The sequence below is a fragment of the Diorhabda sublineata genome, chromosome 1, assembly GCF_026230105.1.
Source record: "Diorhabda sublineata isolate icDioSubl1.1 chromosome 1, icDioSubl1.1, whole genome shotgun sequence".
Classification (NCBI taxonomy): domain Eukaryota; kingdom Metazoa; phylum Arthropoda; class Insecta; order Coleoptera; family Chrysomelidae; genus Diorhabda; species Diorhabda sublineata.
In genome coordinates, this window is record NC_079474.1 from 41086318 (window position 1) to 41101693 (window position 15376).

General features: G+C 30.8%; 2 protein-coding genes across 4 annotated transcripts in view; one reads left to right on the plus strand and one right to left on the minus strand.

Annotated features, from left to right (window-relative positions):
- The window catches only part of LOC130450084 (fatty acid synthase-like), a 32098-nt gene extending 20516 nt beyond the window's left edge, over positions 1-11582 (minus strand). The window contains exons 1-7 of the mRNA XM_056788282.1: positions 11506-11582; positions 7309-7466; positions 6076-6264; positions 4700-5260; positions 4359-4597; positions 2136-2413; positions 545-891 (exon numbers count right to left, since the gene is read on the minus strand). Coding sequence (XP_056644260.1) covers positions 545-891; positions 2136-2413; positions 4359-4597; positions 4700-5260; positions 6076-6264; positions 7309-7444 — 1750 coding nt within the window. The 5' untranslated portion in view covers positions 7445-7466; positions 11506-11582. The remainder of the gene's footprint in view (positions 1-544; positions 892-2135; positions 2414-4358; positions 4598-4699; positions 5261-6075; positions 6265-7308; positions 7467-11505) is intronic.
- LOC130444516 (RNA-binding protein Musashi homolog Rbp6) overlaps positions 1-15376 on the plus strand; it is a 1022388-nt gene that overhangs the window by 617521 nt on the left and 389491 nt on the right. The window contains exon 7 of one of the 3 annotated variants that reach the window (XM_056779678.1): positions 15098-15124. The exons of the other annotated variants lie outside the window; for them this stretch is intronic. Coding sequence (XP_056635656.1) covers positions 15098-15124 — 27 coding nt within the window. The remainder of the gene's footprint in view (positions 1-15097; positions 15125-15376) is intronic. 3 annotated transcript variants of the gene reach the window in all.

Here is a 15376-nt window from a genome sequence, read left to right on the forward strand (position 1 = left end):
TACAAACAGGGCCGCTGATTTTGACTGCCATTTCTGTGAAATAGAGGAGACTGCGTTACACATTCTCGGAATTTGTCAAGTTGTTTCAGCTCAAGGATGGAAAGGTCGTAAAAAACGTTGTTTTACAGCCAGCAGCGCCTGCTTTCTTCATTCTGGAGAGCCTCAATAACCTGATTTGTAGGCGACCATGGGGATTTTCTAGATATTTAGGAGAGACAAGAAAAAAGTATATTTATATATTACATGAGATCGAAAATTTACCACGAAAAGTAAATAAAATTTGTAAATACTTCCATTGGTAATTATACTCGCTAGTTTTTTACTTTTAATTCTATTTTTAATTCCAGATGGGGCTGAAATTTGATATATGTAGTTTTATTAGTATTATAGGAATGCATGTACTTCTCCATGGTTCCATCTACTGAGCCACTGAGTCACCAAACATGAATATTGTTTTTTTATAACAAGAGATTTTATTGCAAAACATAATAAAGTACCGATTGAAGAAGGAGTATTTTCAGCTCATAACATTCGACATGCTTACCTATTTCACCTAAAGAGTGTCCCGCAGTATAATCAGCTTTAATACCCAAAGAGGTTAATAAATCCACTAAAGCCACCGAAACGGACGCAATAGCAGTTAAAGTCGGTGTGCAATTTTTGAATACCTCACCAGATGCATCCTTTAAGGTTCCCATCAAATCTACTCCATATGGCTCAACAGCTTTAGCACAACGATCGATGGTATTTTTGAATACTTCTATATGCATCAAATCCAAACCCATATTTATCCATTGACTTCCTGCACCGGAGAAGATGAACCAAATGGGTCGTTTCTCCGATGAATATTTTGATATTTCTCTAATTCGACTGTTTCCTAGTATAGTGTATCTACATTACCAAAAAAACAATATGTTTAAATTAAATTGCATTTCTTAGAAAAAATTGACAAATGAGAGATAAATCTTATCTTTTATTGAAAGAGTGCAGTGCCAGAGTCTGGATTCCAGGGGTGTGTCCCAAATTGAATTTAAATATAGATCTAACGAAGAAAATTATTAATCCCATGTACAAAAAACAAATCGAAAGGATCATTATAGGAAATAACTGAAAAGAAAACAAGATGGCTTATGCTTCTAAAAATTTTTGAAAATAGCAGATTATAACAAATAGTATCTAAACAATATTATACAATACTTGAACCCAAAAAGTACATTAGGAAACGAAAATATTAGAAATGATAATTGACAATAATTGAATAGAATGTTTATTATCAATTAACATTAATTTAAAGCAAAAATATGAAGAGTCGAGGAATTATTGATTATACAGAAGAAGGTGGAAACAGTAACTACATAACCTAACACCAAGAATGAAATTTGCTATAAATTTTCAAGAGATTCTATCGAAATGTAATTTTAAAATAATGGATGTGATTGGCGACGAATACACTCCTGGATACGTCTTTACTTCAACAAATGAAAGTAATCGGTATTTGCTTGTGGTTAATCGTTTCAAGCAACTTTACATTCTTGAATTTACTACAGCTCTTGGTGAGTGGGGATCGTTCGATAGGATTTAAATGTAGTATCTGGGGTGGCCACGGGAAAAACATAAGTGCCAGCTTTCTAAAAAAACATCATAGTTTGGCATGCAGTATGTGGTCTTGCCTTTTCTTGCAAAAACTACTTGTTGACGCTCTTTTAGATAAGACAGTGGAGTGATTGATAGGGTGTTATCTCCATCTTTCTACGACCATCTTGTGTACTTAATCAGAATCTTGAAGCTTAACTATTTCGACGCGAAGTAACAAAACGGTCTCGCAGATCTACATGAAATGCCCATATTGACTCTCAGCGGAACGCATAAAAAATTCTGAAGCTTCTCACTTCATGAAACAGGACATGAAATCCATTATTTCCGCACGGTTGAGAGGTATTGGTTGATAATTTCCCTCATCTCAATCAATTATAATACAAAAAATTGTCTAGTATGTGTGTATAATTTCAATAAATCGAATCTAATCATGATATACATTTTATAGTCATTAAATGGCAATTGGAAAGAATGTAGAAACAAGATTATTTTTATCACAATTATCTTTAAAATTGAAAAATTTCGATATATCAACTTACCCTCTATAATCATAACCCTCTACATTACTTTTATGAATTTCATCTAATAAACTCAGAAACTCTTCATCGTCAGCGTTTTGCTCAATTTCATCAAGTAAAGTGTTGACAGCTTCTTCTGTTCTACCCGAAACTTGTACTAAGCGATTAGCTCTCTGAATTCGGGGCTTTGCTATTTTTTCAGTCGCTGGTTTTAATACAACATGAGCGTTGGCTCCTCCAATTCCGAATGAATTTACTCCCAGAACTCCTTCTTTTAATTTCTTATTGGCTGTTACTATCTGGTAAGAGTAGAATGAACGTTTTAACGGTAAAGCAATTTGTATGTTGGAATGGAATGGAATTTTCAATAGTTACAGCATTATAAGAAACTATATACATGTATATACTAATAATTGTATCCGAAATGATCTTGATCTTTTATAGAACCAGTTATTTCAATTGGGATAGGTTTTAATTGAAAAATAGTTTGGTCTATTGCAATTCAGATTTTGATTAATACTCTCGTGGTCAAAAATAACGCACCATTCCTATTTCTGAATATATTTTTTTGTTTCATAAATTTAAATTGATATTGCTATTGATTAACTTCTTTTCAATCATTTTGAAGCAATATTAAGAAATGTGTAGTAATTTTAGTGCTTTTTAATGAACAAAAAATAGAAATAAAACCAAATTTTCTTAAAAATAAAACTTACAAACACTAAACAAAAATGTTCCTTTTTATGAAACGTTAGTAGCGTATATTTCAGCCTCTGGATATAATTGTTGCTAACATTCTCCTGGGCATGCTTTCAATTAGGTGTTGTATCACTTCATGAGGTATGTTTTCCCATTCCTCGAATGCCGCTTATTTCAATTTTGAGGAGATGGATTTCGGCGACGAATACGGCGTTTCAAAATGTACCAGACATGCTCGGTAGGATTCATATCTGGAATTCTTTCTGGCCAGTCCAGGGTATGAATTCCTTTTTTGTTTAGGTTAATCAGAACTTCTGTCCCAACGTGTGTCAGAATTATCATGCATTAAATGAAAATCATCACCAATAAATGACCCAAACGGAACAAAATGATTATCAAGAATATCAGTTATGTGTCTTGCTGGGTTAAGGGCGGGTCTAGGAAGAGAGACTGCGCGGGCATCAAAACAAATTCCTCCCCAAAACATGATAGGCCCTCTTTGGAATGGCTCCCTGGGAATGATACAAGACTGCGCAAATCTTTCTCCTCGCCGTCTTCGAATTTGATTACGTCCATTTGGACCTCTTAGACTGATTCTGGTCTCATCAGTAAATAAAACTTGGCACCAATTTTCCAAATTCCAAATTTCAAGCAATTCATCAAGTGAATTCCAAAATGATTTCACTTTTTATGGCTAACAAATAAACATCGTCACTTCAAATCATAACATTTGAATACCATAAAATTATTTGAGTGATTACTGTAATACATTAACTTGATAAATTTTTCTATAATTTTTAGTTTCATTCTTATATTTTCTATTCTTACAAGCTGTTAAAAAATTTAATAAATGGAGAAATCGATTATTTTTGTTTCAAAATCTCAAATTGGTTATTTCTTCTGCGATTGTCTGATTTGTTAGGCCCTTATACCTTATATCCTTCTTATACCCTCATATTTCTTTTTTAAGAATTCATCATTTCATTTATATTTTCCATAATGAATGAAACTTTCCATTAAAAAATTTTGGATACAATCATCGTAGCGTACCAGCGTTGTTGATACTTTGATGTGTCCCGGTATTTTTTGTCTAAACGTTCTCTAATGAAGAAAATTTCAGGTTTTCAACCCAAATAGACAAATTGTATATTTTAATCAACTTTTTACTCAGAACGCTGGACAAAATTCTTAGGAAAAATTGCAAAAATCATAATTCTTCTAATTAGTAGACCTCGGGTCACATTTCTCAGAATGTTAGTAATAACATTCAATTATTTCCTACTAAAGTTATTTGATAGAATATTTGATAGTGCTTCATTATTAACTACTTTGAATATGTCGTTATATTTATTATTGTTTATAAGTTTTTTCTGGTTAACTAATAAGATAATTGTTTTGTTGGATAATTTTTTTGAAGATATTTGAAGTTGCTTAAAATACCTACTGTTCTGTTGATAATCTGTATTGGATGAAAATTTTTATCTAATTTTGAAGAAAAAATTGTGTCAAAATCGATGTTTTTCTCATATAATTTCATCTACTTACTTCTAAAGTGCCTTCTGTAATTTTAGCTAAATGAGGATCCATAGGATCAACATTAATAGTAGCTGGTATAGTGCCCGTTTCCATGGCTATTATAAGTTTAGTTAAACTTGCTATTCCAGATCCGATTTCGGAGTGTCCCATGTTTGATTTAACAGATCCAACCAATAAAGGTTCATTTCTTCTACCCGAAAAAACTTCCAGAATTCCTTTAGTTTCTTGTAAGTCTCCAACAGATGTACCTGCATAGAAAAATAAAATAAAACATTCTCCTTTCTCCCAACACTCTGACAAAATAGTTGATTTATGAGCTGAAAATATATTGGCATTAATACAATACTTACCAGTTCCATGCATTTCTAAGTACGAAAAATCGTTTGGAGAAATATTGCATTCAGCATATAACTCTTTAATCAATTGTGTTTGCATTCTAAAATATGGATAAGTCAAGCCTTCAACTTTGTAACCATCAGTGTTGGTCTTCGCTCCCACAACCGTCGCATACATCCTTCGACAGTTGCTCTTTTTTTGCAACAAAACGCTGGAAACGACTTCTGACCGAACAAATCCTTTTCTATCCCTATTAAAAACTTGACTGTTACCTTCCGGATTGAGCACATTCAACTGAATGAAATTGGAGGATTCAACTGGATTGAAATTTATGTTAGCGGCACATACGATTGCATTGTCAATTTCACCTAATCTTAGTTTATCATATGCTAATGTAAACGCATATAATGATCCAGAACAAGCAGTATCTACTGCAATACTGGGTCCCTTCAAATCGAAGCAATATGATATTCTATTAGCTGCATGGTATGGTGATGTTATGATGAAGAAATATTCGTTATGGGTTTCATTTGCTGTCACATTTCCTTTATACATGCTGATTCCAACAAATACTCCTGAAATCATTGTAGTGATTAATATCTTTACTAACAAATAATAGTTATTTATGCAACAAGTGCAAAAAGTGTTTGACATCACGTCCAGTGCAATAATCACTTTTTGCACGAGTTGCATTCAAAATTTTTTCTACGTTCATGAAAAAAAGTTTGATTGACATTTCTAGAACTGCAGATTTGCATTATTAAAATCATAGTAATCGTGATCGCGTATGTTTGAGGCATTTACCTTTGTGTTTATAAGTTGCAATCATATGGCATCATAGATAAAAATTGAATTTTCTAGTAATTTCGTAATCCAAAACATAAAAAAATTGATTGATAATAAAATAAAATCCGCAATTCTTTGAATCGTTTTACAATCTCAAAGAAAAGGGTTTGAATACTTCTCTCATATGATTGTTTATGTTAGTCTTGATTAGAAATATCTGTATTATAATGACAGATGAGTGCAATGAATATTTATTGCACTAGAGCAATAAAGATCTACTGTTCCCAGTAAATATAGCTCAAGTTATGTTTATTGCAAGAACTTAAAAAAAAGCAAGAAATAAAATAAATCTAACTTTTGCGAAAATAAGTTTTTTTGTATAAAGGTATCAGTTCTGGTTTTTCTAGAATAATGGCGGTTTAAAGAAACATGATCCATTACAACAGATTACTACAGATACTTCAAATTGTGTAGATAATATAACTTTTATACAGTCACTTTTATATTAAGAGTTATTATCTGTGCTAGATATTATATGATATAATTCTTCATATTTTTGTGAGAAACTGGATGAAAATTGTTAAGATTCATTGATGAATATTACCTGTCTTACTTCCTCGAAGTTCTTTTGGATTGAGCCCAGCGTCCACTATAGCTTCAAAAGTTGTTTCTAAAAGAATTCTGTGGTGGGGGTCCATAACTTCAGCTTGTTTTGGGATAACACCAAAGAAAGAGGCATCGAATTTCTCCACTTCGGGAATTTTACCAGACCTCTTTGGAACAATGTTTAAACCTGGAATAATTTGAAAGTAAATCAAACCAAGTTAAAAAAATAATTATGAAATGGAATGGTATATAGTAAATTGACGTTTTGGAAAAGACAGAAAAGGAGAGTTTTAAAATTGTAGTGGTACGTTGACATGTGAAATATTCAATAATTGTTTCCATGATATTAGCAATTTTGAATTCAGGTGAGGACTTTGACAATCTCGTGATTTCTATGTTATCGATAATACATATTTAAAAGAAATTGATAAAACTCCTTATGTGTATTTTTGGGACTTCAAAAGACTAATTATGTTCACTTTTTCGACTGTATTAATTGAATTATTAACTTTAGTAACAAAAATAGCACAACTTGAAGTAACTAAAACATCTAATTGAGATATACAGAGAAATTAATTCGTCTTTTCGTAGTTAATTGCTGGGTGTACTTGTTGATTTGCGATTAATGCTCTATAGCACGAGACCGGTTAAATATCTATTTATTCAACTAATAGAAGTGTTCTTTAATAACATAAACCATTGACTTTTTTTTCATTAAATTCACATGCTTCTATAACTGTTAGGAATAATTTTGATTGTTTCTACTTCGTCTACGAGATTGGATGAAATACTATCTCACACCCTGCTTACAGCCCCGACTTGGCCCCTAGGGATCATCTATTCCCTGAATTGAAGAATCATTTGAGAGGTTTTAAGCCATCTTCTCGGCACGGCGGTAGACTTCTACGACTCTCTAAGATGGTACACTGCATGCAAAAAAGTATTGGTCAGTCCGGCATTATATCGAAGAATAGAGAGGAGTTTGAGTTCTCCAAACATATATTGTCATTTAATCTGCCTGAAAGTGCAAGTTACCAATAGAAAAGTAGATTTAAATAGTAATGAGAGAATTATAGAGACAAACGCAACTTTAGTTTCAATAAAAATTATTTTTACTACTAATATTTAAGGAAGCAATAAATTGATATTGAATAACGCGTACAATGAAAAATACTTAATATAATCAACATGTTCAGTTGTAAAATTATTTTTTGTTCTAAAATCAATTCACCTGCAGGGTAACGTCTTTCGTCGTCTGTTATCAAATCCTTTCCAATGAGTAGAGCGTCCTTGAATTGCTCTACATTATAACATTCGGGAAACCTACCAGATATTCCAGAAATAACAAATTCTTCGTTTTTACCCATAGTTACTATTATGGAAACTAACCTATAAATGGAAAAATATATATAGTAGAATGTGTGTTTGTCTGGCGATAATAACTAAGGGAAAAAATTTGAGCAAAGAGTTTGTTTGAAAAGTTATGTTCCCATAGAATTACGGTTCCGGAATTTAATATTTTGAATGTTTGAATTTTGAACGGTAATTGAAATATATTCACACAATCAATTAACATACTTCATCTATATTTTTTTCTACTTACTTTTTGTTTCGAGTAATTAACTGCGATATGGAGGTTAATCAATTTTTTCAACAAAATTAATAACCCGAAACTTTGAATTTATTAAAATATGAAATAAGTATTTTTTAGATCAAATCTCATCACATAGCATAATTATAAATTAGTATCTGAATTCATTCAAATTCCTTTTGGAAGCTAGGACAGCTTACATAAGACAACATTCATCTCCGTTTGTTGTAAGGAACCATAAATACGCTCAACTGATTTTACTAGTTTTCTATTTATTAGTGAACTGAAAACGTCATTTTAGCAATTATCACTGAGTTACAGCTTTCCGAGTTGACGGAAAATTGTTTTAGTGATAAGCGTGACTGGTCTTGGTTTTGGTCTTTGGTCAAAAAATGCAAGACCAAGACCAATACCAAGACCAATACTGAGTTGTGTAAGACTTATTCAAGATTAGGATCGGTCTGCAAGACTCTTGCAGCCTCACTTTTTTCCATTTATTCAATAATGTTTCTTGCTTCTTACAAAATCAGAAACTAATTTCATCATAGATTTCAGCTAGAGTCGACTATGAATGCTAATAATTTTAATTTCATTTGCATAAATTCATTTAACTACCATTCCAAAAATACACATTGCACATCCCATACGGGCGCCATTGGTGTAAATAATATATTCTCTTAGATTCTTACATTTTGATATATTTCAAAATGCTTTTAACAGACCTGCAAGTATTTTGCAGCAAGACTAAGACCAAGACTGGACTATGCAAGACCAAGACCATATATGAGGCTGCACGACCAAGTCCATGACAAAGACCAAAGCGGTCTTTGTTTTGGTCTTGCATTGGCGCATCAATAATTGTCATTTTGTTAAACGGTTATCATTTTATCATTGAATAGATAGGTGCTCAAAACAAAGAAAAATCTAATAAATGTAACTAAATATCAAGAAATTCAGATGGAGCTGAGTAAGTCAGCTTTTACAATTGAAGAATTTATCTTCAATTCACAATTTGTTAGAGATATCGTCAACTTCGCTTACCAAACAGCAAATTCCACAATGGATTCAACGGAAAATTTCAATAAATATAACCCGACAGTTTTTTCTATTGATATATTCGTTTACAATGGAATTTTCAAACTACTGATCTATCAACTTCTAATTATCATATACTTTTTCAGAAGACCTCTTGTATATTACGAAAATTTATATATGCTAGCTCGAGGAAAACTCTTTAATAATTATTGTTCTTTATAGATTAATTTTGCGCAAAATTAGAAAAGAATTATTTTTTTCTTTTTATGAAGTTTGCTTTTGTGATATACTAATAATATTGTGAACTATATAAAACAAAGAATAAAAGTTACATCTAACTCACCCAAAGTATCATTCGTCAATTTTTATTGCACTTTTAAATCTTTAAACATGTTATTATTCAATTGAAAACTATATTCATATATTTTATTTGAATCATCACAATATGACCAACACAATTGAAATACGGTTGCATTTGTAATCAATGGGACATAAATGGTATTGAGCTTATTTGCGTCTTTTTATCATTTATGCAAGAAGATTTTTGAATTGCTATCATTTTCTAAAATCCTCTCTTTTTTAAATTGCTCTTTGTTTTTTTTTCTTTTTTATATTTTGCTGCAGCTGTGGCATTTTTTGTCATATTTGTGATTATTTATTCTATTTTCCAGGTATTGCCTTGTTTGGCCAATATATGTAGCTTCATAGTTATTAAAAAAATTTCATAAACAATATTTCTCTTCTTTGATTTTTTTGTTATTGATTCTGCCATAGAAAAGTGTTTTGACAATAGGTTATTAGGTTTGTTGCAAACTTACAAATCACATTTTTGGAATAAATGCTGGAATTGTTATGACAAACCATTTATGAAAGGGAGAGATATGAATTGTTGATTATTTTTATTATTCAAAAACACCATTCGATTTTTGTGTGGTTCTAACGTTCATATAGTACCTCAAGATGTCACTTGAGTCATAAACAATGATCCGGCGTTTTATATGTCTATAAAATCCGTTACGGAAAATATGGTGATGGCGATGTATATTGTCATGTATGTCTACTATTTACTAAAGTTTAAGCAGTGAAATACGGAGTAAGGACATCTAACGTTCTGTGTTAACGTATTAAACATAATTTAGTTATTGTAAAAGATGGTTGAAAGGTATTCAATTCTTACTTAGCCACGAATTTAATATATTAAACTTATTTCTTACTATGTTTATATAAGTTTAGATAAGTTCGTATCGATGTGAGAAGAGGTCTATGAAATTTGCAATAGGAAGGATCTGATGAGACCACATCATCGACTGCTACTTTTGCATTGTGATTCCGATTAAAGACGTTGAGGTAAAAATGCAAAACCTATCGAATACCATGACCATCTGCTTCAATCGCCTACGACCTATCAAGACAAATACTTGAACTACCGAAAACATTATTACAGAAAATTCTATTGAAAGTAATTTTAATTTTTTACCTACACCAGAAAAACCAAAACACCATCTTATCACTACAGAAGATTTTAACGATAACGATAACAGATATAAATTTGCTAAAAAGCTTCTAGGCTTTCGCTTAAAATAGAAGAATTTGCTTGTTGATGTTAATATCACAAATCAGCTATATAGGCAGGAATTTTCAGCAGGTTTTTCACAAGACGCGGTGAATTTTGTTTTTACAGCAATAAAAGGAAATTGGCACACTTTGTGTTCGTAAGAAACTTTACTTCTATTAATTAACGGACTTCCAATAGCTCTCTCAGTAAATCATGAAGGAGCGAAAAATTGTTGATGACACATCTGCACATTAAGTTGATGAAACAATTTGTTCAAAAACTGGATGGAACTTCAGTAGCTTTCGAATACTTGAGAAAGTTTTTTCCGAAGTTTGACGGAAATTTTGTTGATTAGTAAATTAGACACATATTTGTCTTTGAAAACATTCGATTGTTGAATTCTACTCCAAAACAGAACTATATCAGTTTTGAAGCAGTAGTTTCTGGATTTTTAAGATATAATAACTGGAAACTAAAAAAAGTTAGTTGAGGATGTGACTGCAGGACAAACAACATAAGCACTTTCAGATGAGCGAAGAGAATGTTTTCATTACATGCCTCGAACTACTAATGCAATAAAAATAAAATGGGAAGACTATATTTGATATTTATTAAGTACTTATTAACATAAAAGTGAAAGCGTACAACTTCAATTTACTTAGCATTTTTTGTAAGTTATATTAATAGTAAAATTTGAAAAATCATCATCATTTTATTCAGTTAACAATTAAAACCAGAGTTCGGAAAATATCATTCAGTCAGTCTCCTAAATATAAAACCAAACTTTCGCGTATCATATATATAATTTTTTTCCGTCCAGTTATTAAGTAGAATATTGAAATTTTATGCTTTAAAGTCAAATTTTGTGTTGTCCTGTAAAAACAGGCAAACCTTCAGCTCATTAATAGATAAAACTAGAACCTTTTTTTATATTGCCCAACACAAAAAAACCTGTATCAACAGCAACCTGTCAAGGTAGTGAAGAAAACTGACGCAGATTTTATAGCTTCAACTCCGCGTCTATCTAACCAACTCAAAATTTAAAAAAATTTGAAATCTTCTTCAAGCTGGGAATAAGAATTAACTCTTTTTAAGAAAATTTGATTTTTTTTTCTCGTTAAAATTTTACTGATACTTCTAAAAAGAGTATTTGATTAAAATTTTTTTATGAGCCTACTTTTTTCGTCAGAGCAGTAAATTGATTATAAATAGAAACAAATTCTAAAAATAATATAGAAAAATATTACCTTGCGTTTAGAAAACAAAAAGAACAAAACCTTGTGGAAACAAGTTGAATATTTAGTATTTACGATCCATTTTATATAGCAGACGATAATATACCCGAAAAAATTTTAAAATCAACCAACTGTAACGGTAATGAAAAACAGATAATTATTTAAATGTGATTCGTCAACCTAAATTATTATAATTAATGATATTAATGATAAACAAGTGAATATTGAATTGATCAAAACTGTAACGTTTGTTTAAAACAATATTACTTGGAAAAAAAGTAGTATACTTCCATATAATGAAGTAATGGTGGCCGAAGTTTTGATTGGCCCAGGAAGAGATTATAAAAAAATGGAAGGAAAAATAATTTACGGGTGATCGGAGGTCAGAGATAAGGGTAAAGGTTTATCTCGATTTCCGGCAAAACAACAAATCTTATGGGAAAAAGTCAAACAGCAAAGTAGTAGGTGTAGATCTAGATCTTTTGTGTTCACACCTTTTTCATATAGATTCAAAATTTATAGGAAAAAATCGAAATTTTTCTTAATTTTATCTTTCATGAGAAAACATTGTTTTTTTCAAGGAACTTCGTGAAAAGTCACCTTTTTGTGTCTCAAATACACTGTAATTCGTATAATTTGGAATATTAATTTCTTCACATTATTTTGACCTAATATCGAAAAAACATTTTTCAATTAAAAATTCTCCCGTTAAAATATCAATCGGTGAGATCTTCTTTCGTTAAAATCTCTACTTTCTTATAGAGTGAAAAATATTACCATCTCCATGATAAATTTTCTCAGTAAATGCAAAAAAATAACGAAAAATAGCCGCATCCCAAATTTTTGTACAATTTTTAGTTATTTATCAACATTAACTATACCAAGTTCAAAGGTAAGATTTCATGTAATATTGATAAACATAAGTAATCAAAGTCTAAAATTTCAATAAATATCTAAAAATTGTACATTGTAGTTTTTTACCATAGTGATGATTATATTTTTCATACTGATCGACTTTTTAGGAAAACTGATAATTTGACAGGGGAATTTTCGATCGAAATTAGGGTTCTTTTTCGATTTTAAGCTAAAATATAGTAAAACAATAATGTACTTCATACCGAACTACAGTTCTGTTTTTCAGAGTCAAATGTTTATTTTTATATATCATTTTTTCATTAAATCTAGAAAAGTTCATTTATGGTTGATGGTTGATCAGAGCGATATCAATCTAAACCTCCGTACTTTACTGTTTACTTCCAAATATTTCAGAATGTTAGAATGTTTGACCGGCCACAAATGAGAATAAAACCTAGAACATATTGAATTATGATGCTGCAATTATTATTTTGATGATTATTAACACCCATTTCTCTCTCCAGTTTTCATATATTAAATAGTGTTAGTTTTGTACTGGTTTCATGCTAACTATACTTTGATTACTGTATCTCATTGATAACATTATTTTTTAATCATTATTCTATTATCTAAATATGATTTAGTTGCGTCAAGCAAAATCTTATGAAAGCGAGAATGAGATTATCTAATATTTCTTTCTAATAATCCATTTAGAAATATCCAAAGCAATTCAAATGATTGAAATGAATGATCAACTAATTATATCAATTTTGAAGGACATTACAAATCCTCATACTTACATTATAATTATTATACAATATAACTGAAGTGTTTAAATCCAATCGGCTCCACAATTTACGTGTGTTTTGAGAAGCTTAATTATTTCTTCTTTGTTTTCAAGCCTGTTTTCCAAATCCAACCAGAGCTTTGCCCTCATTTTTATTTCCCCGTGCTTTCTATACAATTTTCAGCCCTCCTAAATCTCATGAATCTATTTTTGAAGCAGGTTCCCGATAATCACCTCATTAAAATCCATTACGGCATTGATCTGTTGGATAAAATTGTTCCATAATCAACAAAAAAACGAACAAAAAATTAATGATTCGTGTCCTACTTGTATTCTTACTTCCTACAAAGAACTGAAATCACACGAACTTAAAATGTAGAATGTTGAGAGACGTGCTCAATTTAAATACAAAGCGCTTGCTATACCGCTTTATATGAAGAAGACCACTGCAATAGGATTTTCCAAAAATGTCGTTGTGTAGGTAACGATGGATATAAGTGCTCTTTGGTTTTTATTTGTATCTCCACAACTTTTTTCTTAGAGCCTCAAACTATCAAGCAGTTGAATAGTGGCAAACGCATCATTAAACTTAGCCGAGAACTCAAAATACTCATAAAACGCCAGCACATAGATGGATGGATGAGCATGGATGAGCTTAATTCACAGTCCAAAATTTTGTACAGATCTGTATCTTTTTGTCATGAAAATTCAAAACCGTTTTAAAATTAAACTCTTCTTTGTAGAAAAAATCCTGAAATGCCTCCTATCATTGAGGATACAGTTAGTCCAGACATCCTAGGCCAAATTAGGTGAATATCTTCGTAAAATCGACATAACAATTATATTACCACGTAAAAAATTGTATTTTGGCATCCTAAAACTATTCTCAAAATTCACATATAATTGGATTGTCGCAAGTTTTAAAGTGAGGGGTCCTAGGTCACAAAAATCGATTCTTTTTACATGTTTTGTAAATATCTTGTTTTCTATGGGTCTTACGTTATTTGTATTTATTATCAATATTATAGAGAATTTAATTTTCTACAACTTTTGTATCAAACATTTTTTTATACCTTCAACTGTTCGAGATAGAGGGCGTAGAGCGCGCTGTCAGAGAATTATCTGAGGTCAACTGGTAGTCCCGATATTATTGATATTACTATTGGTTATTGCGGTAACAATTGTTTTGGTTTAGTTAGATATTTTAGTCTGATTCATACTCTTGAAAGTCAACTTCAACAGTCATGTCTTCTCCTATTTCTTCTTCTTTCTCTTCCTCTTGCTGGATGTTCATAAATGTTCAAATATGGCTGAGTCATTGGTCATCTTTATTTGAAACACAGGAATTTTCCTCTATTGCAATGAACTGGACATTTGAGTATTACTGATCTTGGCTATTGGTACACACTGGAGAATACAGGAAACCAACTTTTTTAGAGTCACATTTGGCAATACAGCCTTTTTTGCTGTTGCAAGAAATAGTGTTGGGGAGTTTTTCTGGAGCAAGTGGGAGTAAAGTTTTAATCGGTATTATGTATCAATTTCCAACCCCAATCTTGTGGGTTCAGTTGATGGCCTAGCCATGTTTGAGGTTAACGGTTTTTGTTTGATAACACTTACCGTTTTCGAGAAAAATCCAAAAAACCTCAAATTTTGACCTTTAACATCAAATAAGCTTTGTAACACACATAAAATCTATTGGAATTTTTAAAACTTTATTTGTAACGGTAAACCACAGCTATCCACCAATATTTAGCTATCTAGGAATTTATGTTAATTGACTACTATTTTTATGTCTAAGTTGACCCGACTAATATATTAAAAATATTAAATGTCGGTTGTTATATTGTTACATTGATATTAAGTAATACACAAACTTTACTTATATTGAAATTTTGAACAAATATGACATTTTCATGAACTATCGACTTAACGATTTAACAATTTTGTTTTCTGTTCCAGGTAAGAATTGAAAACCAAATAAATAAAGTAAGTTATCTATGATCTCTATTCCATTAATGTAGTTGAACAAAATTGTCGAAAATATGGGAGATAATTAGATATGTATGTTAGCGTTTGAAATGTTAAAAAACAGGGATTAAAATAGAAAGACCATATAGAAAAAACTGGTATGAAATTCTTAAAGCATATCAATTACATCTTTGCAATCTTACAATTATTGAAAGATAATTCCGATGGAATGATTTTAGACTAAATTGAAGATCAACTAAACGGAAACAA